The following is a 20,103-nucleotide window of genomic DNA, read 5'->3' on the forward strand; positions in this document are numbered from 1 at the left end:
AGACACGAGCAGGTTAATGTGATGTTATAAACCTGTTTTCACTCAGTTTAGTTTTAAAACAGTGATTTTAGGAAGGCGTTATTAAGAGGTAAGAAATTAAACTGGTAAAAAGATGGTTTCCTGTTTGCTGCTTTTATTTCAGAGAGAGAGAGAGAGAGACTGTGAGAGGAACAACTATCATCTGAATGAATGCAAATTGGCTCTGCCCCCATCCGGCATCGTGCCAAGTATCTATAGCAACCACATCCTCTAGCAGCCTCCATCCTTCCCTCCCCTCACTCTCTAATTAGCCCTCTTCTCTCTTTAGTTCCTGTCTTATGCCCCCCCCCCCCCCACACACACACACACACACACACACACCCTTCCTTTGTTTCCAATAAAATTATGAACACAGCAAATCTGGAAATTTCTGAAGAAAATTAAACAAATGGTTTATCTGATTTATAAAGCATATATTTTGCTTCAAATAAAAAGTGTTGTTTTTTTTCTGGAAACTCTTAATAACTCTAAGTCAAAGTTAGACATTATATTAGACTTTATTTATTATAATTAAATTAATTTGTCAACCTTTTATTGTCATTTTTATTATTATTATTGGGGTGTTTTGTTGCTGTGTTGCGTTCACGGTCAAGTTCAAAGCGCGGCCTCGGGGCTGCGGCTCCAGCTGTGAGAGCCGGACTCTGCCGCCACCTGTCGGCCACACGCGGCACTGCAGCCCCGACACTCCCGGGGACGGAGCGTCCTCTAGTGTCGACACGGTGTCATTACACCGGAATGACTCAAGTGAGGCCAAAATTTGTGGAAAAACATTAAATTATACTCAAAACAACAACAAAAAAAAGACTATTTAAATATTTGTTAAAGTAAACCTGATGTAGTTACTTTTTATTTTAGACACATTTTCATCAGAATGTCATTAATTTGTATACTTTTTCTAAGCTGAACATGTTCTTAGTTTTTATTGTTATTTTGTCTATGGTTGTTTTGATTTTTTTTTTTCTTTTCATGCTTAATTCATTTTCCTGTCACTTTTGACCATATATGAAGTACTTTGTGCTTAAGCTATTTTTGTTAAAAAAAATAAGTAAATAAAAAAGGGGCATTTAATGTTAAGCTTTTAATGACTGGCCTATTTTTTGTTTTCCTAACCTTTAAAATGAAAGGAGTCACAATCATTCAGGGGCAGACAAACGCAAATCAACATGTTGTCAACATCCAGTTTTATTTAAAGACCGTGACAAATTTATTAATAGATTCCAACAAACACATCATCATCGTTACTGGCGACTGAACAAAGGGCGCGGTTATTTTAGGTCACATTTAGTTGGCACAAATCACAACAACGTACAAAAACAGCTGCTGAATTATCGCTGCACTCAGATAAATCCGTACAAGCTTATCTGCTGCAACACACAAACAAGTAGAAAATAAACTTTTATAATCATGAAAACAGTGTTTTAGCGTTTCTTCTAGCCAAGCCGCTGTCATTCAGTCATCAAATGTGCTCGGATTCTTTAAGAAAGACTCTTTTTGGCATTTAATGATTGTCTAGGAGCTTTTCAGTTACCCTCTGATATAAAAACATGTAAATTTATCATTTTTTGGATCATTTTCTCATTTAACTATCCTAAATTAGTTCAAATCTCGATAGGGTGAGCTGAGAACACTGGCAAGAATGTTCTGAGGCCGCCGATGTTGAACAATTTTCACATTAAGAAAACTGAAGCTGTACGGGAGTTCATGCATTCAGTCAGGAAACTTAAAACCACTTTCAGACATCTGCTGCCGCCTAAATACTCAGAGCTTCGAAACGGAGATGAGAAGAACCCTGAAACAGGTTAGTAGAATGAGCTGCGTTAATCCTCGCTAGGCACTTCAGAGTCAGTAACCCCACTTCATTCAGCGTCCAGTCACTGCGAACCGAGAGGAGGAAATGCTGCTCACAGGCCGAGCTGTCATTACTTCTTTAAACTTAACTCTGTTATTGGCAGTTCTCTGCTCCCTGCAGATGATCGTGACAGATGTGGCGAGCTGTCGGCTAGTTGGAGCTCTACAGAGTGAGATATTCAGTGAAAGCTGAAGGAATTACTCTGATTAACACAGAATAAAAATATGTTCCTGATACCGGAAAAGTTCAAACTTCCTTTCTGATGATTCCTTCAGCGAGGCACCTCGTCTTAGGGATGCTTTCAGTGCCGTTTTTAATCAGTCTGATGTAAACTCAAAGAAATCCCATTCTCTGATCCTGAATATGAGTCACCTTCTTTTCTTTTAAGACAACGTGTGACTAAAATAATTATTTTTTTGTCATTTCGGATCTTTTTTTTTTTTTTTAACGTTTTAAAAAGTGAGGAGGACTCACATGCAGGTTTCAGATCTGCACATGCCCTACACACGTTACAGCATTAGTACTGAAACAATCACTTTCTTTAAAAAAGAAGTTAACTATAAAACATTCGGTTTATAGTGCAGTTCAACACAATTTTCAAGATTCATAAAATTTTTCACACCACGTTATAGTGCCGCTAGGGGGCCTACTAAAAGAACGTGACGATAAATGATAATAAATCATATCTTGTGGGTTTTGTGGGTCTGATGACCCAGCACGCCTTGCGCTCCACTTGGCTCCTGTCCCGGTATGTGACGTCTAAGTATAGAAACCGACACTCTTGTCTTCAGCAGCTGTGAGCCTGCATCAATACCGTCCCAACATTAAACAGTCAAACAGACACTCAAACGCCACGTAACAATTAGCCCAGAATTTGATCATGTGCTCAGATAAGGAGAACGTGTAATAAGGGACGCAGGGAGTTTCTTAAACGTATCATCAGGCTGTCACCCTGACAGCAAATGGAAGACGACACTCTGTAACCGGCGACGTGCAGACGAGGATGAGTGTTTAAACCCTATAATCTCCTGCAATCCTAAATCAGGTGACAAAAAAATGAAATTAACATATTTAAAGGAGCACCTCTGAACAGTGTCAGCAGCAGCATGACTGTAAACCGTACCATGGTTGACTTAAACGAGGCCTTTTACCGGATTATAATATGTTAAATCAGAATAAAATCCATCCTACTTAAATGTGCGGCCTGATGTGATGGTATTAACGGCCGCACTGGGCTATTGTCGAGGAATATGTTCTGTCTGACGCGCGTTTCATCGAATTTCTCCGGGTCACTTCTTCGTTTCATGTTCAGGTTTATTCCATTAAACATCCATGCTTCAGATTCACAGACTGACACAGACTGACCAGGTTCCTTTGTTTAGTGACATTAAATCCAAATTGCCATAAATACGGTCAACAGAAATATGACAACCCCGACGTGCCCAACTTCCTCATTCAACAAAACAAAACAGAACGCCACAAACACATCGATCTTATCAAGTGACAGACACACCCACACTGACACACCCACCACCCAAGTGTCAAGCTGCGTGCTCACTTGAACGACATTAATTTCTTCTTTCTGGCTCTTACACTACTGCTTAATGTTATTTACTCAGAACAGTGGGAGATTAAACTTGGAAAAAAAACAATATCTGTATCGATCAACAAAAATATCTGACACTTGTTTCCTCCCCCCTACAACCTTTCAAATATCCAACGATAAATTCACAGTGAAAAGAAACAAAAGACGACACGGGACTGAAATAAAACATCATCTTTCTGCAGCCGAAGCTGCAGAGACGCTACAATCTAAGACGTGAAGTCAGGGCCGTAACTGAGGACGCACGGATCAGAACTCGAACGGAAATCAAACCTTTGTTCACGCCACCGCTACGAACGTCTGAGGCGAGAAACACTCCAACTTTATACATAAATCTCTTAAAATCTGCAGCAAACTCAGATTATACGCTTTGGTTTCATTGGTAGTTGTAACCAGACACATGGCCGTGTGTGTGTGTGTGTGTAAGTGTGTGTACCTTTAAACTCCTTATAAATGCACTGAAGGGTCTGGTTTGTCAAGGGGTGGAGCATTATAATTAATGTGCACACACATAAAATGATTGATCATATTGCACTTGACGTTATCCCCCTTCCTTAATACTAGCAACACACCCTGAGTCACTGTCAGTTTGTTTCGATCCAGAAAAAAAAAAATAAAACCCCTCCTTTAGAGAGCTTACAGGGAGCTCGTCATTCCACTCTCCTCGCTGTCAGAACTACTGAATGTAACCCATCTGATGCAGCTTCCTCAGGAGGATCTGCGTGAGGTCAAAGGTGGTGAAGCTGATCCCCACAGCAATAGGCCCTTTGACCCAGTTCATACTGAGACCTTTGTAGAGTCCTTGGACGACCCCCTCCTCAGACACGATCTCCCTCATGGTGCCCAGGATGGTGCCGTAGGTGTGGCCCGTCACTCCTGCCGTCTGCATGCGCCGTCTCACCACGTCCAGAGGGTAGGACGCCGACTGGCCAATGAGACCCGCACAGGCCCCGAAGGCCAGGCGCTCGAAGGAGTAGGGCTGCGAGCGGCCGCTGTGCTCTGCACGGAGGAGGAGGAGGGAGCGAAGCATGAGCATTTCACGTGAACATGGTGCGTGCGTGTGGAGCGGAAGGTAAAAGGGCCGTGTGGTACCTGCGTGCAACTTCTTTAGTGTTTCATAAGTGAAGAAGCTGAGGCCAGCGTACGGGACGACGCCCAGTATGGTCGGGGTGAAACCTCGATACAACGTCTTCATGCCTTCTTCTCGAGAGATCCGCACAAAAACGTGCAGAATGTTGCTGTACCTAAACAAAATAAAACGTAAACAAAATACGTTGGGTTTTTCTTGTTGTCAGAATAAAACAGATCAAAAAATCAACAATATATTTGGGTTTTCTTCATCACTTTAGCACAGTTTCTGTTTTGAAGCCATTTAAGCTCCCTGATTAACATTCGTGACGGTAAAAATGGCCTTACATTTCCTTTGGCGTTACAGCCATCCTGGCTCGCACCATGTCCAGCGGGTAGGTCAGCATGGCTGCTGTGGTCCCCGCCATCGACCCCGCCAGCAGCCTGGGGACTGGAGGCAGAGCTCTGGATCCACGAGTGAAGGAGACACACGTCAGCCTTTCTCGTTTACCACTTGACATGAAAGAGAAGTTCCGAAGCTAGCAGAAAGGCTCGACTTACTTCCCCTGGAAGCCGTAATAGCCTCCCAGCAGCCTCTTGTACTGCTCGTGGGCACAGAACTGGATGGCAGCGTACGGGATGACTCGCACCATGGTGGCAGAGTTCCCCCTCCACAAGCTGAAGAAACCATCCTTCAGGTAGGTGCGGTAGATCAGCCTGTAAGCTTCCTGCACATGCAGTGAGCACATTACATATAAATGAAGTTTCTCTTACTTTTCATGACTTTCAACTACTTCTTTTCAAGTGCTGGACCATGCATGTTTAGTTTTACAATTATTTATGCAAAACTTGTTGCTAATGTTAGCTGCAGCTTTAAGTTGATCTTAAAGAAAGGCAGACGAACGACAGGAAATCATATTCCTGGTCAGGCTTACCTTGGCAGAGAATCTGTTTGAGGACACTAAAAAGAAAACGACAACAAATGTGAACAATATAAATAATTTGGTGTCATTTAATTCACCGGCAATCTGAGAGCAAAGCGCCCCGCTCACCTTGGAAGATGATTTTAGTTCTGTCCAGCGGAGCGACAGCCGTCTTGGCCACAGCTCCGGCTAAAGCGCCCGAGAAAAGGGAGTTGAGGATGGACTGGGTGCGCTTCATGTCCTGCGCAGTCATGGAGAAATCGTTTTTAGGCTCACCGGCAGCAACAGAGTGAATCCAGTAATTCTCCCTCAATGAACAAAGTTGATCATTAAGCCAAAGTTACAAGAAGAGAAGGACAAAAACCCTCTCCCACAGAGGAGCAAATGTCGTTAAATGAAGCGAAGTGCCCATGAAGCTGCTGAGCAGGGACCTTTTATATTTTTTATTTTATTACATACAGTCAGAGGCATAACTAGTTTTACTGAGGAGCCACATTTCAATCAAAAAGGTACAAAAATACAGAAAAAAACACTAAAACACTACCAATGACTGCTAAAATAACAACTTTAAAGCTTCACTCACTGTTTCACTGTTTGTTGAGGTTGTTGCTTCATTTTTTTGTTCTGCCTTTAATTCTTGTGACTAAACTGCACTATTAGCAACAAAACAATGAAAAAGCATCTCTGCATTAAGTCTGTAGCTCGCGTCATTAGTTAGTTTTTAATGATTTATAGGTTGGGTGATAATATCATGGTATAAAAAGCTATAATAATGTGCTTATTATTAAGAATATCTATTAAAACATTTAGAATTTCTTACTACAGAAATTGTCTGGTGATATTTGTCGGGCTGTGGTGCAGAATAATTGTTTTGACGCATTAAAATGAGTGCAGCGAACTGAGAAAACGTTCTTCACTTTGCTCCGTGAATTTTATCAGGACACAGTGAAAAGTGTCAAACATATGAGCTGAAATAAATTTCTGGATTACAAAACACAAGCAAACTTTTTTTTTTTTGCCAACAACATATTTTTATATTTTAGTTGAAAATTATTTTAAAAGTTATGTTTCACTTTTTAAATTTGTAATATTTAAAAAAAGGATTGGTGTATTTTTCTCCAAATGTGACATTATGATAATAATAATAATAATAGTTTATTGGTCACGTATAATAATAATAATAATATCCAATCATCATTCTCTAAGTGTTGGAGGAAGGTGTATATGTGTGTCCTTGCCTCTGATTGGCTGGAGGACGCCAGCGGCAGCACTTCTCCCTGCGTCAGTGATGCTCGCTGCTCCCGGACTCCGCTTCCCATCCCCACGGACTACACACCGAGCACGCTCATGAACTCAACCCACGGGGTGGGAGGTGGGGCGAACCACCGGGACCTGAGAGCTGCCACAAAAATAAAATAAATAAAATAAAATAAATAAAACACAAAAAAGGTCAGTTTCAGGTTAGGCTAAATTCATACTTAACTTCATGTAATATATTTAGCTGAGCGTACTCTCTTGTGACGGTCACAGAAGGAGATAAAAACAAAGCGACTCTATGAAGAACTGCCACGTAAACAAACATGATTCCCAAGAACAGCTTCACCGCGTGCTAACTGCTTAGAATCAGAAAACAGAGCTGCGATGAAGGACGGAGCTGAGAGCTTGTGGGTGAAAAGTGGCTGCCTGTACAAGACGAGCTCTATTCAGACGCCTCCTCTGCTGGAATATCAGATTTCAGTGTTTCCGAAACATCCCACAATCAGGACAGTCACACTCACCTGATCGGCAACAACTAGATTATCCTAAAGACAGCTAAAGTCATTTAGGTGAGCTCACCACTGTTGCAAACAAAGCCATTTGCATGTTTTTCCAATGAGCTAATCATTTCACCACACAAATCAGCCATTCATGTGACCTTTAACCCCCAACACCGGCTAATTGTTCAGTTCTGAGTGAGTGTCACAAGCAAGCAGGGATCAGAACAACTCAACTTTCAGTCACAAGCATGTCAGTTACATAAAGCTGACCTGCGTGTTGAAAATGCCCTTTGATTTATTTATTTATTTGCAGCATGAAAACCTTCGGCTGCTGAATTCTCCTTTTATTCGCTAGAGTCAAGCTGTGACTGACGCTGAGGGGGTAGCATATAGATCACGCTCGGCATCAAAACCCTGAAAACAACTGCTTGCTTTATACTGAAAGAACAAAAGCCGGAGGAAACAAAGCAGTTTGGTTTTCACGATGAGCTGAAACTCTCAATGAATCAATGAAACCCAAGCAGCAAATTAAAGCCAGTTCTTTGTTCGCCTTCGCACTGTTATGCGGTACACCTAAACCTCGCTCATTTCCAGGGTCACGGTGTCTCAGCTACTGAAGATGAATGCCTCTAAGCTTAAAGTCTGATGAAAATGATTAAGAAGTTGTTGTAAATTTACCCATCCGTGACTCTTTTTGCAGGACGCTGCAGGACGGCAACACGAACCAGTTCATTTTAACCGTGTGCTAAACGCAGACTTAATCCAAAATACGTGGAAGGGATGCTTTAAACCGTTTTAAATATTCTGATTTTAAAGGTGAAAGATCCAGGTTCGCTGAGTTTTGCAAATGGACATTAAGCAGCACACATGAGTGCAAACAGAGGAGCTCCTATAAAGCTGGGTAGTCAGGGCAACTAACCCTGAAAATGTGCACTTCAAGTCCAAATGTGGCCCCCTTTCAGAGCGCATTCTCTGTCCCCTCAGACAATCGGTGCCTCCTCCAGCCTTCTTCTCTGTGCAGATCGTTTTACACTCCCTGGCTCGAAACTGCTGTGTTTTTGCTTCGTGTCTTAAAGCTCTTGTGTCTTCTCTTAGGATCTATTATATCACATGTAACTTGTGCAACAACGTGGGAAACAAACATGCAATCTTTCGACTAAGTAACGCTCTGTGCGGGTCTTCAGTAATCTTTGGGTTAGCCATTGGCTGCTGGAAAGAGAGCAGTTAAAAGTTTATGAAAGTCTGTCAATAAGTGCACGAAAGGTTTACCGTTTAATATCTGCATTTCACCTTTATGGAAACCATTGTTCAAAAAGCTACAGAATATAAACAAAGGCAGCCTTGAAATGATTTATGCATTTATTTTCAGATCACCATCCTTTGCTGGAGCTAGACAACATAAATACTGATGAACATCTAAGTGTTTACAGTTTCATTACTCTTGTAAAGCCATTTAAGACCATATACTGTTGTTGTTTTTCTGATATGCAACATTTTGCCATGACATACTGTTGTGTACTGTTAGATAACACGCTCAGAACATCAGGAAGTACATTTAAACTGAGTCCCACCAGATTCAGACACTTGATTAAATATTTGCACTGATCCTCCCCCAGTTTGTCTGTACTCGAATATAAAGTTGACCACTATCAAAACACAGCGAATCTGCACCAAGACGGCTCCCAGGCTTAATAAACATCGAATTTCTTACCTTATAAACTTGACACCAGCTCGGAGGTGTCCTATGCTTTGATTTTCTCCTCTTGGTTGTTATTTCTAGCGGTCGGTGGAGTCTTTAGATGTTTCTAACTCAACAGCTGGTAGTAGAAGTAACGTAAGCTAGCTGTTAGCTTGACGCTACTTTCTTCCCTCCAGCAAAGATAATATATTATTTAAACTATGTCGGGGGGGTTAAATGCGCTGCATTTCTTTCAGTTCTCACATCTAGCCGCCCAGCAGTGACTTCGTGTGACAGACATCACCCTCCATGCTGTTTTATCTCAGCCGTTACTACTCCTGTCAGCTACCCAGGGGCGGTTCACGTTAGCTCGACCACAGTTTGACAAGGGCGGGGCGCGGTGCATTGTGGGGGATGGAGTCCCAGGGAGGCGGGGCGCGCCGAGATAGGTCGGTTAGAGGGGTGTGAGGAGTGGAGGACTCGAGCCTGGCAGCTTCTGAGCTTTTCCAAGAGTCGTCAGCGTCACTAAAATAAATAAGTAAATAAATCTCTTACTACGGAAACAGATAAGATTGTAAAAAGATAAGATAACTGTGCATTCAAAGTTAGAGAACCCATTGGAATTTTGCTTATTTTTGCCAAAATATGACCTAAAACAAAACAAAAATAAACATATTTAAAGCATGTTTTTACAGTAACTATAGGGAACCTAAACAAGAAAAATACGTTTTTTAAAATACATATAAATAGCATTACTTATCTGTTGGACCAAACATGTACAACACTAAATTATGGGCAAATAAAATCCGAGTTTTTGTTTTTTTTTAAAATAGGATTTAGCACCTTCTTACAAGTCTTATTTTCAGAACATGTTTCTGGTGTTGAACAACAGAAAGCACAAAGACTTTTGAGGACCTCTGAAAAATAGTAGGTGAAAATAAAAAATAAAACATATTTTCACAAAGTTCTGACTCCACTAATCCGCAGTCAGGCAGACTCTGCACAAATAAAGACAAATGGGAGCGGGTGGCCAAACATCAGTCCAAGAGAAAGGTATGCAGAGTCGCTCCCAAACAACAAAAGGCCTCGCTCACATTGACTCGTGGTGATGTTTCCACCAACAGGAAAAAAGAAAACTGAACAAAGATGTGCAAAGCTGCAAGGAGAAAGGTCAAAAAGGAGCACTGCTGCCTGTCTGCAGTCTGGTAAAGCTCACAAGGACGAACAAGAAACCTGCAAAGGAAAAATGTTTTATTGAGAAATTAAACCAGATGTCAAGTTAGCTAAATTAAACACACAAGTCTTTGTGCTAAAAGGTGGCTAATACAGAGAATATTTCATGTTTCGGAAAGGCAGAGTGCCCTGAAGCAAGCGGAAAGTGAAAAAGTCAGCCAACACCCCACAGATAAAACTGCTCTCTACAGAGGGTCGGGTGGAAACTCCTCAAAGCTGAATGTCAAAAGTGATCAAGAGTAACCATAAATGTTTTACTGCTGCTTTTACTTAAACACTCATAAACGTGTACGACTGCAGTATTAAACACCCAAACAGAATATTTTCTCACATTAGTTTAATGGGCCTCACTTTTCCAGTTTTTTTTTGTTTGGCAAATTTTCACCCACCGTACAGCATAATATTTACAGTGAGCAGTTTGTTTTTGATACCAGAATATAAAGATTAAAATATATACAATTTGACTATAAATTAAAAGATGAAAAAAAGGAAGAAGTCAAAGTATAAGACATTTAACCCCCCCCAGCTCAACAAAACTACACCAAAATGAGTCCAATTATATATATAAACATATAAAACAAAAACCTGTTATGTGTCTGCATAACATTATGCAGACACATAACTGCATCATTTTAAAGGCCACGTCATCAGATGGTTTTATTTGTCGAACGTCCCGCTCAGATCAGCCCACCTCTACCATTATTAGTCTGACAATTCATCCCAGATTTAAGGCGACACCTCCTGCAGCCGGTAAACTTTTCCTCCAATAGGGAGATTAGCTCCTCCCTCTTTGTTCGTCATCACCTCTATCCGGGTCACGCGCCGGCTGAACGGTAAGGAGCGGACTCGCTTGCCACACTACGCACCACGTGGTTTGTTGATGCAACCACCAAGAAAACTTGTTTTGTGTAACACACAAACAAAGCCGGGCTGTAATGGTGTCTAACATTAGTTCCACCACAACTTATTTTAGGACCCCCACCAAAAAACTAGCCACGTGCCCCCTCTCCATCACAACACTGCGCTCCCTCAGGGGTTGTGCCCCACAGTTTTAGAACCACTGATTTACCATAACAAAATGCAAAAACAACTTAAATTACATATTTTGAACATAAAATGTTACATATGTAAAAAAAAAACTATACAAAGTCTTTTTTTGAGTTTGTATTTCAAGACATATTCAAACTGTCATGGGTGCTTTTTGTGATACCGATGTTGCTTTTGATCAGCAGTTTCACCGTACAGATATCTACGGCAAAGAAGCAGATTTTATCTTTATCGTGTATTGTAAATGAACGCTGTGTAGCAACGTCGCAGCATTTCATTTCATAAGTGACTAAATGTGAGTGGTGTGCGGCGATACTCCGCTCCACTCTCAGTTGACAAGGCTGCCATGTTTGCCAGTCCACAGCTCTCGCAGTTCCACCTGACATCCCAGATCTCTGAGGGCCGCTTTCCCCACATCCCCACAGTCCTGATGAGTCTGCACTGCCTGAGCTATTAGCGCCTCGGCCCCCATCTCCAAGATTAGTTGGCTGTAGTTACGCATACGCGCCACCAGGTTTCGCAGCAGCATGCAGCCTTGTTTCTGGGGGATTTTAAGGGAGAAGAGCATGAAAAACACAGACATATGGCCTCTCTCTTCCGAAGAACATATGAGTCTTTAACAATCTCACGTTACCTGCACGTTGATCGCATCAGAATGGGCCTTCATGGCCTGCACAGCAGCCAGGGCTCCTCCGTTCTCCATGATGACTTTGCAGTTGTTGGGTTTACGTAAGGCGAGAACGGAGAGGCACGCGCAGCCCTGCTCACACACCTGCAGCAAAGCGTGAACACGGCCTCAAAACATCTGTTGCTTTTGTTCTACAAACCACTGTTTTTACATCAACAAAACCTTATCCAAGATAACAGTTTGCGTGTTAAATTTGAAATTAAGCCAGGAGTGATAGGATTCAAATAAACTGTAGACAACTTACAGACGGGTTGCTCATGTGTCTGTTCATGGCAATGACAATGAGCTGAACACCACCAGCACTGACGACGGTGTCTTTCACGTCATCGTTTCCTGCTACAGCACGTATAGCACTGAGGACCTGCCGGACTAGCTCCTGCAAGAACAAATTCAGTGAGGGGAACAAACATGCAAGTGCCGTCTAAGATCTATATGTATGTATCACAAACTGTTTTTTGGGTTTTTTTTGTCATTGTACTGTACCGCTGATTCATAGCTGTCTGCAAGCAACGTCATCATGAGCTTTAATCCACCAAGATCACAGATGTCTTGACAGAACTCGTTCCTGACAGCCAGGCGAGCTAAAGTTGCACACAGCTCACTCAGGACAGAAGTGTTTTTGAGGTGAGCTGCACAAAAGGTAGATGTGAAGCAACATCATAACATTAATGTAAAAATAAATAAAGATCTGGGTAAAATGCTGTAGCTGAACTGAAGCCGGTCTTACCTTTTGCAGACTCAATTAAAACCTTCAGCCCGTTGTGCTCAAGAACAATCATTTTAGCGTGCTCGTGCGCATTCCCAAATGTAACTCGAACGTCATCGTCAAACGTTACGACCCTGAGAGCTGACGAGGCCTCTTTGATGAGCTCGGCGCAGCCGCTGTGCTGTGTGATGGCACCAGTCAACAACGGCAGCAGGCCACCTTTCACCAGATCCTGCCTGTTCTGTTCATGTTTTATGCAGCAGTGACGCGCCACGCAGATGGCAGTGCACGTCACCGAGGAATCTGCCCGGTGCTCCTTCAGAACATCCAAAAGAAACTGTTGTCCTTCTGCATCCAACAAGTCCGGCTGCCCATCTGTCAGAGCAGCCAGGGCGGACAGCGCTGCCAACACGGAGTCCTGCACCTGCTCCTCCACGCTCTTCTTGCAGTAGGAGAGGATGATGGGATAGGCTTCTTTTTGAGCAGCCAAATATCTCTGCGCAAATCCCACAGAGCACTGCTCCGTAAAGCATTTCATGTCTGCTGTCACATCAGCTACAGCAGCAGAGTCTCTTCCGATTCGAAGAGAATCCAAAGCCTGCGAGTGGAAAAAGAAGCAAGCATAAACAGATGATGCAACAAAAAAATCTTTGTGTACCACGCTGTACTTTTCTTTAAAGAGTTCAAAACTCACCTTTAGGACCTCATGGGTTTGCTCTTCCTGTTTGTCATCAGCTGTTACTGCGGGTACAGCTTTAACTATACAACTGAGGTCTACACCTGCAGTGACAAATTACATTTATGTTAATGCTCTCACAGCATGTTATGAAAAGACATTTAACAAAAAGGCAGAATTCCTACAATAAATCATTAAATCAATCATTTTAAAGCATAAAAATATCAGTCTAAACTGCCACAAAAAACATTGTCTTGTCATGTAATTGTGCATATCCTTGGGCTTAATTTTGATAATATTTTCAGCATTTCTAGGATGTTTGCACAAAATATGAGTTTTCATCAAGTATTGCATCACTTCTGTGCCCCTTAGCTTGAGGTTTTAAAGCTACAGGAAACAGTATTGTGTAACTTCTTCATTTGAACACTGTTTTTCTTTTCAAGTGATTTTAAAAATATTTCTTCAGGTATCTGCAGGACTTTTCAGTGTTTTATTATTTAATGTTGACTGCCTTTTCACTCACTTCCAGTCCATAATTTGACCTTTTCCTGAAAAAGCTTATTTTTCTGTGTTACAAAACCTAATTCTGACTATGGAATTAAAAAAAAAATACCAAAGATAACATCTAAAAGTCTTAAAATTGTGTTTTAGCACAAACAAAGTGAGTCATATCAGCTGAAAACTTGTCAGTAGATGATCTTAAGTCCTGTGTCAGGTTTTTGGTGGATTTGTTTTGCCATATCTTAATTACATGACTTTTTCTACCTACTGTTTATCTGCTGTAGATTATTTCTTTAGGCCTGACACGTCTTCTTTCCTGATTTTTTAACACACTTTGAGTTGTTCTACAAGGACTGGACTGAAACTTAGTGAAGAAACAGGTTAAGTCCAAGAAAGACCCTGAGAGACATTCAAAAAGTCTGAAGAAATACTTTAAAAGAAAGTCTAGCAGATAGAGAGCACGGTTTAAGGGCAATAGAAGTGGTGTAAACCCTTTGCGCAGTAATACATCATAGATTTCGGTAATGTTGTTCCTGACACCTCGGGAACATTTACCTTGAGACTCAAACTGCTCCACTGCATCTCTGAGAGCCTCATCTGGATCCATCTCAAATTCCTCCATGTTTTCCCGAACAGCATCATCAAAGGTTTCCTGTGTGATCCTTCGTTTCGCCATTTTACCTCTTTTACTCATTAATGAAACACGATAAACTGTCAAAACAACATGAAACACGTTTATGGCAACTACATCGAATCCAAAATCAGGATAGCTAGAAATAACGCCAGCTACGAAGCTAATGTTTTTGTTTTCTCATCTCTTACCATTTAAGTTGGCAAATCTACAGTTCAGTCAAGCTGCTGGTATAGTATTTATGTATATGTGTGTGTATTTCCTAAATAATATTGACTTTACATCAGATAAAGGAACGAACAATTACCTCCGCCCTGAAACAACCTCCTCCACTTTGATGAATGAAGTTACGTAGTTTACGTAACAATAGTGAATGTGAACGGCAGCACGGAGCGAGCTGGTCGTCGTGAATAGCAAATTCCGCCGGACTTCGACGCGTAAATTTGCTCTGTTGCAACAACGACTGAAAACATTAGTTCCTATAAGCAGTTTTTAAAATACTTAGGAGACATACAAGTAAAATATGTTGTTGAATAATTTAGAATAGAATAAAACATTTTATAAATGCAAGTGAAGTGACCCGTAGATATCAATAAAATACATTTACAGAATAGGTCATGAACAGTAAATGAGTGCTCGAGTGACAGGTTATTTTGCCAACTTTCCTTTCAAAATAAAGCAGATATTTTAGTAAATAATAATAATGCTTAAATAATGCTTGTTACCGTATAATTTACATGAAAAAGACGTAAATATGTTATCGTTTACGTGTAAAGTTGGTAAAATAAGACGAGTTGCCCTAAGTTATCTTCGCAAGAAAGAAAATCAGAAATTAAAAAATGCAACCGGAAGTGACTTACCCGGAAAAAAGCAGTCATTCGTTTTCCCTGATGCTGCAGAAATTAAAAAGTACAAAAACATGCCCACCATTGTGTCACCATTTTTTGTTAAATACCCCAAAATCAGTGATGCTTAAAATAAGTATCCTTTGCAGGTATATTAATATACTATTCTATTTATAATAATGCATGGTGTGTGATGTCAGCATGAATACGTTTTAAAAGAAGTTCAGGTCTCATATCCTTTGTGATATATGCCAGATCTCTCAGTTTGAGGATTTAAAGTTTGAAGCTGCAAGTATTTTATCAGGTTTCTACTGTCATCAGGTAAGTGCATCCAGTCTCTTAACAGATCATAAAAGATAAGGAAAGCATTAAACTATGTCAAGATACCCTTTAAAGCATTATCAATATTTCTGCTTAATTACTCACTCACTAGCTTCTCTTTTTTTTTTTTCCAAGAGTTGACTCTGCCAAACCAGTGCTGCACAAAGTCATCCAGATTTTTCTACAAAATCCCCGCCGGCACTGCAGATTGCTGTTCCAGCTGGCAGCAGTAAGCATCATGCAATATTTGTTTTTAATAAACTCATTTCAAGCTTGTTAAATTTATGTGTGCGATATTATTGTTTTGGTTTTTTCCCCTCACAGCAACTACCCACTTCAGAAAAAGATCTAGCATCTACTCATGACCTCCTGGGAGTGGGGACAGAATGTGCACAAGTTGTGGGATCAGAATACACCAGGTAAACTGAACACCAAGAGACTGCGGACTGATCTGTGGTTGGGCTCCATCTCACTTTAAGTTTATTTTTCCTGCAGAGCTGTGCTTTTATTAAGTAAAGGCATGGCAAGTAAAGGCTCTCCACCTAGAGACATCATAGAATCATAGAAAACTGTCCGGGTGATCCCGTCCAGAAGGAGTGTCGGAGGGTTTTCTTTATGGAGCTGCAGGTTACACGTCACCTGGATACTAGGCGGGTACCTCTGTACTCTCAACATTGAATTATTTTAAATGAAAATAAAAATAACTCCAATTTTTACCAAAAACCAATACTGTTTAGTAAAAGAAAAGATTAGCTTATTGCAGCACACTATAAAAAATAATGTATTGTACTTTTAGTAACTGATGCTTAATGTTGTGTAGTTCAAGTTTCTGGTGTAATAAGCAACAAAATGGAAGCTGTTCTACATCAGTAAAGATTGTAAAGCCATGTCTGAAGCAGCTTCAGCAGTGCATCCAGACCCTCTCCACCCTCCAAGATGAGTAGATCCTTCCTTCAAACCCTGCAGCTCTCTTCCACTGGCTGCCCAACGAACATAGATGCTCTCATGCACCTGGTGAGATTCAGTTCCACCTTCACAGCCTCTGAAAATGTATAATCCCTGAATCTGCAACACAGAAATGTGGCTAATTAGTTTTTTGGTTTTGTTTTTTGTGTGTGGACAAACAGTGGCGGTGATGCACTCCATGTTGCAGGATTACCTTGGAGAAGGGTTAGACAAAGCTCTGGAGAAGCTGAAGAGTAAGTTTGCTGGAGAACGATGTCAGATTACTCTCCCTCTGTGTCCACAGCAATGCCTCAATCCGTCTGCTCAAAGTGCTGGACAACAGTCCCATCCTGTCCACGTTCCAAATCATCCTTCTGGAGCAAATCGTCATGTTCCGACTGGTCACTGGACACAAGGTCGCAGCTTTACAGGAAGTGAGTCATCAGCTGTCGGGGCTCATCTCTGTATGACTGCTGCTGATTCTCAGTGGAAACAGATCATACACCTTTTGTTGAGCCTGTGATGGTTTGTGTTAATTTTTTTTTTTTTTTCAGAGTTTCAGGTCATCCAGGCTGATTACAAATCATGCTGCTCAGCTTTGCACGCTCTTGGTGAGTCTGAAGACAAAGACGTGTTTTGTTTACAGCATTGAGTAGCTGCAGGGCTGTTTTGCTGTTTGCACATCTTTCTCTTGTTTTTCTGCTTCAGGGCCTCTACTGTGTGTCTGTGAACTGCATGGACAATGCTGAGGCTTTACAGGTTTTATTGTGATTCTGTTCTTCCTTATGTTTAACATATATGATGGGGTTTTTAAGTGAGAGTCTAAAGATGTCCGGTGCAGAGGATCTAAACAGACTTGACCTCCTGCTCGCCGGTTCTGCTCGGCCACATCTTCTTTGTTCTTGGGTAACCACAGGGCGTGTCTGCAAATCACCACGTTTCTTATCCGTCAGAACACACAAACAGCTGCAGACTAATCACAGAGCGACAGATGGGTTCTGAGCTGCATATCTGGCTCTGGGTGTTCTCCAGGAAAGCAACAACATGGTGGTTCCTGCCGTGCCGCTGGATGTAGTGAGATCCCTGACATGTCTGAAACTGTCACTCAGCCCTAACTTACATTGTGTGTGTGTGTGTGTTAATGTTACAGGAAAAACTCTGTAATAAGATAACAGTCTGAGATTATGCAGTGTGCCCCTTGAAAAAAAAAATCAAAATGCTTGTGAGGTTATTACAAAGTGGCATTTCATTGTTGTTGTTGCAGTTTACTTTTTCAGCTAAAGGGGGGCGTAAGAGCTCATTTTGCCTGAAAATCCACCAAATTTTAAAACTATTTTTAGGAAAAATAAACACATGAGTTTGGTTTGTGTTTACTCTTAGCATTTCAAGGTTCTTTTTATTCGTTTGCTTGTTTATTTACTGCCAACATTTTGTAAGTGGAGGGCACAAACCATCTTGTTTTATTGCTTTTAAACAAGGTATAAGATTATTTTGACCAAAAATATAAATATATTTTTAAACACTTCAATCTCTGGTCTTCCATTCCTAATTCTAACTAAATGACTTTGGTGTTTTTATACATTTTATTTTGTGAAAAATGAGGAAAAATTCAGCTTGGCTGGCAGCTTTGAAGGACAGCTAGTTCTGATCTGTGTGAGCTAATTTAAAGTATTGTTTTATTTTGTGTCATCAGCACGCACTGTGTTTTTATAAACTATCACCTCCTGAAGTTTAGGTTCTGTCAGTTTGAGTCCCGAGTGAAAATCCTGACCCCGTCTGACCAGCAGGAGGTGGATGAGAGGGGCCTGGAGAGACAGCGTTCTCATAAAAGTGTTCACATAAACTCACCATGAAGCCATTAAACGTGCTTTTCTGGGACTGGAACTGTTTAAAATGCTAAAAGCTCAAGAGTAGCCAATTATTTATCATTTGTGTCTACACAAGATCTCACAGTGGCTCCGTCTCATCGAAAACATTGTGCTACAAAGCAGATGCACTAAAAGGTTTTATTTATTTGGACAAAAAAGTGTCTCAAAATAGATTTTTAGTTTAGTTGAAAGGGTCATGAACAGGTTTCATGAAGTTTGGTATTTGACCTCTTTCAGCATCTTTAACTTGAACGTAGTTAAACCTTCATTGCTTCGGATATTTTAAATTAAACTTGATCTATGTTGTTGATTTTCTAACATATCTTTGGCCACCTAAAAACATATTTGTAGGTTTGTTTTGACACTTTGAAGGAGCTGTAAAAAGCACTTTTAATTTGATTTATTTATTTTTAATCCCTACAGTTTTGCAGCCCTGCCGCCTGACTCACTCTCTGTCGTTCATTTTTATTTTTGTTCATATTTTACCTGGACTCAAAGCACTATTATTTCTTATCAATCAGACTCTTTGTTTTCATGATGAAACTCACTTTTTTTATTGATATTTTTCAAGGCAACATTTTGGAACGGCCTCGTCTCATTTTCCATTTGACTCCTTTCCTCCAGTTGATGGCGCTATCTTTCTATATTATGTTTATGTAACTTATTTATTTGTATGTTTCTGTTACATCAGATGCATTTGTTCTTTGTTTAGTTGCAGTTTTAGATTGTAAAAGAACTGTTTGGAACATGAATTTTCTGGTAATGTTGGAAGTTTAATCCTGTTAAGACTTCAAAGTAAACGTCCTTGTTTTCTACTTTGCACAAGGGTTGCTGCAGTAAAAAAAAAAAAGTAGCATGAATGCTGTTTATGATATTAGCATTTTACAGTGTTTTAGTTATGGGAATGTTTAATCTTTCTTTAGCTATAAGCACTTTTATGACTCTGTTTTTATAAATAAAGATTAAACAGATCCATCATGGTGTCAATCATGTACAATAAACCTGCAAAATGTAATAATTTATTCTTGTACATTCAGCATAACTATATCAAAGCTGTGTTTGTGCTTCAACTAAAAAGGCTAAAGCTGCTTTATGGTTTGCAGGAACTTTTCTTTGTTTGTTTTGTTTTGTAATCTGAACAACAGATAAATAAATGAAGGAATAAATCAGGGCTCACCACCGATGACTGATTTGTCATTTGTGCTGCACAGAAAATTAAACCTGTTTGTTTTTATCATGTTTTTATCATGTTGGAAATGTACTCTAATAAAAGGGATACTTAAAAAGAAGATTTCACCCCAGCCAGTCCAAACACTTGATCCTTACAACATACATTAAAACACCTCAGAGCTGCCAACATGTTCATCATTACAGGATGTCTGCTTTAACCTCATGATTATTGCTGTTAATAATAACAATAATAATAGTAATAATAAATTACCCTAACTGGGTTTTGGTGTGCTGGAAGAATTTATAATTAGCAGTAAAACAAAGTTAGATGGGGGGGTGCAAAACCCAGTGACACAGGGGGCCAAAACTCAAAACTCGGTCCTAGCCAAGGGCCAATCTCCATCAATATTTATGGGAAAATACATGTTTTAAATGTAATATGTCCAGTTATTCATTTATAAATACCAATTACCTTTTCCCAGTGACAAATTATATAGAATTTAAAACAAACACACTTTAATGAACAAAGAAAAACAGATAAAACTTTAAAAATAA

At 40.4% G+C, this 20,103-nt stretch overlaps 2 protein-coding genes and 1 long non-coding RNA gene across 7 annotated transcripts; 1 reads left to right on the plus strand and 2 right to left on the minus strand.

The window, feature by feature from the left end:
* Positions 1 to 1,203: 1,203 nt before the first annotated feature.
* Positions 1,204 to 9,480, minus strand: LOC108239543 (mitochondrial coenzyme A transporter SLC25A42). Its single transcript, XM_017422317.3, has 8 exons — positions 8,951 to 9,480; positions 6,721 to 6,881; positions 5,612 to 5,723; positions 5,495 to 5,520; positions 5,121 to 5,287; positions 4,908 to 5,024; positions 4,584 to 4,735; positions 1,204 to 4,490 (listed from the first exon to the last, which is right to left on the minus strand). The coding sequence occupies exons 2-8, from the start codon at positions 6,799 to 6,801 to the stop codon at positions 4,168 to 4,170; spliced, it is 978 nt and encodes a 325-aa protein (XP_017277806.1). The 5' UTR covers positions 6,802 to 6,881; positions 8,951 to 9,480; the 3' UTR covers positions 1,204 to 4,167.
* Positions 9,481 to 10,151: 671 nt separating this feature from the next.
* On the minus strand, positions 10,152 to 15,389 carry armc6 (armadillo repeat containing 6). 2 transcript variants are annotated; one of them, XM_017422142.3, is made up of 8 exons: positions 14,707 to 15,389; positions 14,324 to 14,479; positions 13,286 to 13,371; positions 12,613 to 13,189; positions 12,369 to 12,514; positions 12,130 to 12,261; positions 11,832 to 11,969; positions 10,152 to 11,738 (listed from the first exon to the last, which is right to left on the minus strand). In XM_017422142.3, the coding sequence occupies exons 2-8, from the start codon at positions 14,460 to 14,462 to the stop codon at positions 11,526 to 11,528; spliced, it is 1,431 nt and encodes a 476-aa protein (XP_017277631.1). In that variant the 5' UTR covers positions 14,463 to 14,479; positions 14,707 to 15,389; the 3' UTR covers positions 10,152 to 11,525. The 2 variants fall into 2 exon arrangements, with proteins under 2 accessions (XP_017277631.1, XP_017277630.1); XM_017422141.3 differs by having other exon boundaries at positions 14,591 to 15,389.
* LOC108239452 lies at positions 15,289 to 18,038 on the plus strand. Of its 4 annotated transcripts, XR_003039386.2 has the most exons (8): positions 15,289 to 15,393; positions 15,500 to 15,565; positions 15,701 to 15,794; positions 15,890 to 15,984; positions 16,061 to 16,579; positions 16,693 to 16,735; positions 16,815 to 16,944; positions 17,065 to 18,038. It is a non-coding gene; the product is annotated as an uncharacterized LOC108239452 (long non-coding RNA). The 4 variants fall into 4 exon arrangements; XR_005234568.1 differs by having other exon boundaries at positions 16,061 to 16,944; positions 17,065 to 17,121; positions 17,219 to 18,038; XR_003039385.2 differs by having other exon boundaries at positions 16,693 to 16,944.
* The last annotated feature ends 2,065 nt before the right edge of the window (positions 18,039 to 20,103 follow it).

This window comes from Kryptolebias marmoratus, linkage group LG20 (genome assembly GCF_001649575.2).
Source record: "Kryptolebias marmoratus isolate JLee-2015 linkage group LG20, ASM164957v2, whole genome shotgun sequence".
NCBI lineage: Eukaryota > Metazoa > Chordata > Actinopteri > Cyprinodontiformes > Rivulidae > Kryptolebias > Kryptolebias marmoratus.

What these genes read in the sequence shown, in the direction of transcription:
- LOC108239543 (XM_017422317.3), bottom strand. Translation starts at nt 6,801, where the DNA reads ATGGGAAGCGGAGTCCGGGAGCAGCGAGCATCACTGACGCAGGGAGAA. An exon ending in CGTCCTCCAGCCAATCAGAG is followed by an intron (nt 5,724 to 6,720) that starts GCAAGGACACAC and finishes ATGACTGCGCAG; the next exon opens with GACATGAAGCGCACCCAGTC. An exon ending in GCTGTAACGCCAAAGGAAAT is followed by an intron (nt 4,736 to 4,907) that starts GTAAGGCCATTT and finishes TATTTTGTTTAG; the next exon opens with GTACAGCAACATTCTGCACG.
- armc6 (XM_017422142.3), bottom strand. Translation starts at nt 14,462, where the DNA reads ATGAGTAAAAGAGGTAAAATGGCGAAACGAAGGATCACACAGGAAACC. An exon ending in TTTAATTGAGTCTGCAAAAG is followed by an intron (nt 12,515 to 12,612) that starts GTAAGACCGGCT and finishes CCTTTTGTGCAG; the next exon opens with CTCACCTCAAAAACACTTCT. An exon ending in GACACATGAGCAACCCGTCT is followed by an intron (nt 11,970 to 12,129) that starts GTAAGTTGTCTA and finishes GCTTTGCTGCAG; the next exon opens with GTGTGTGAGCAGGGCTGCGC.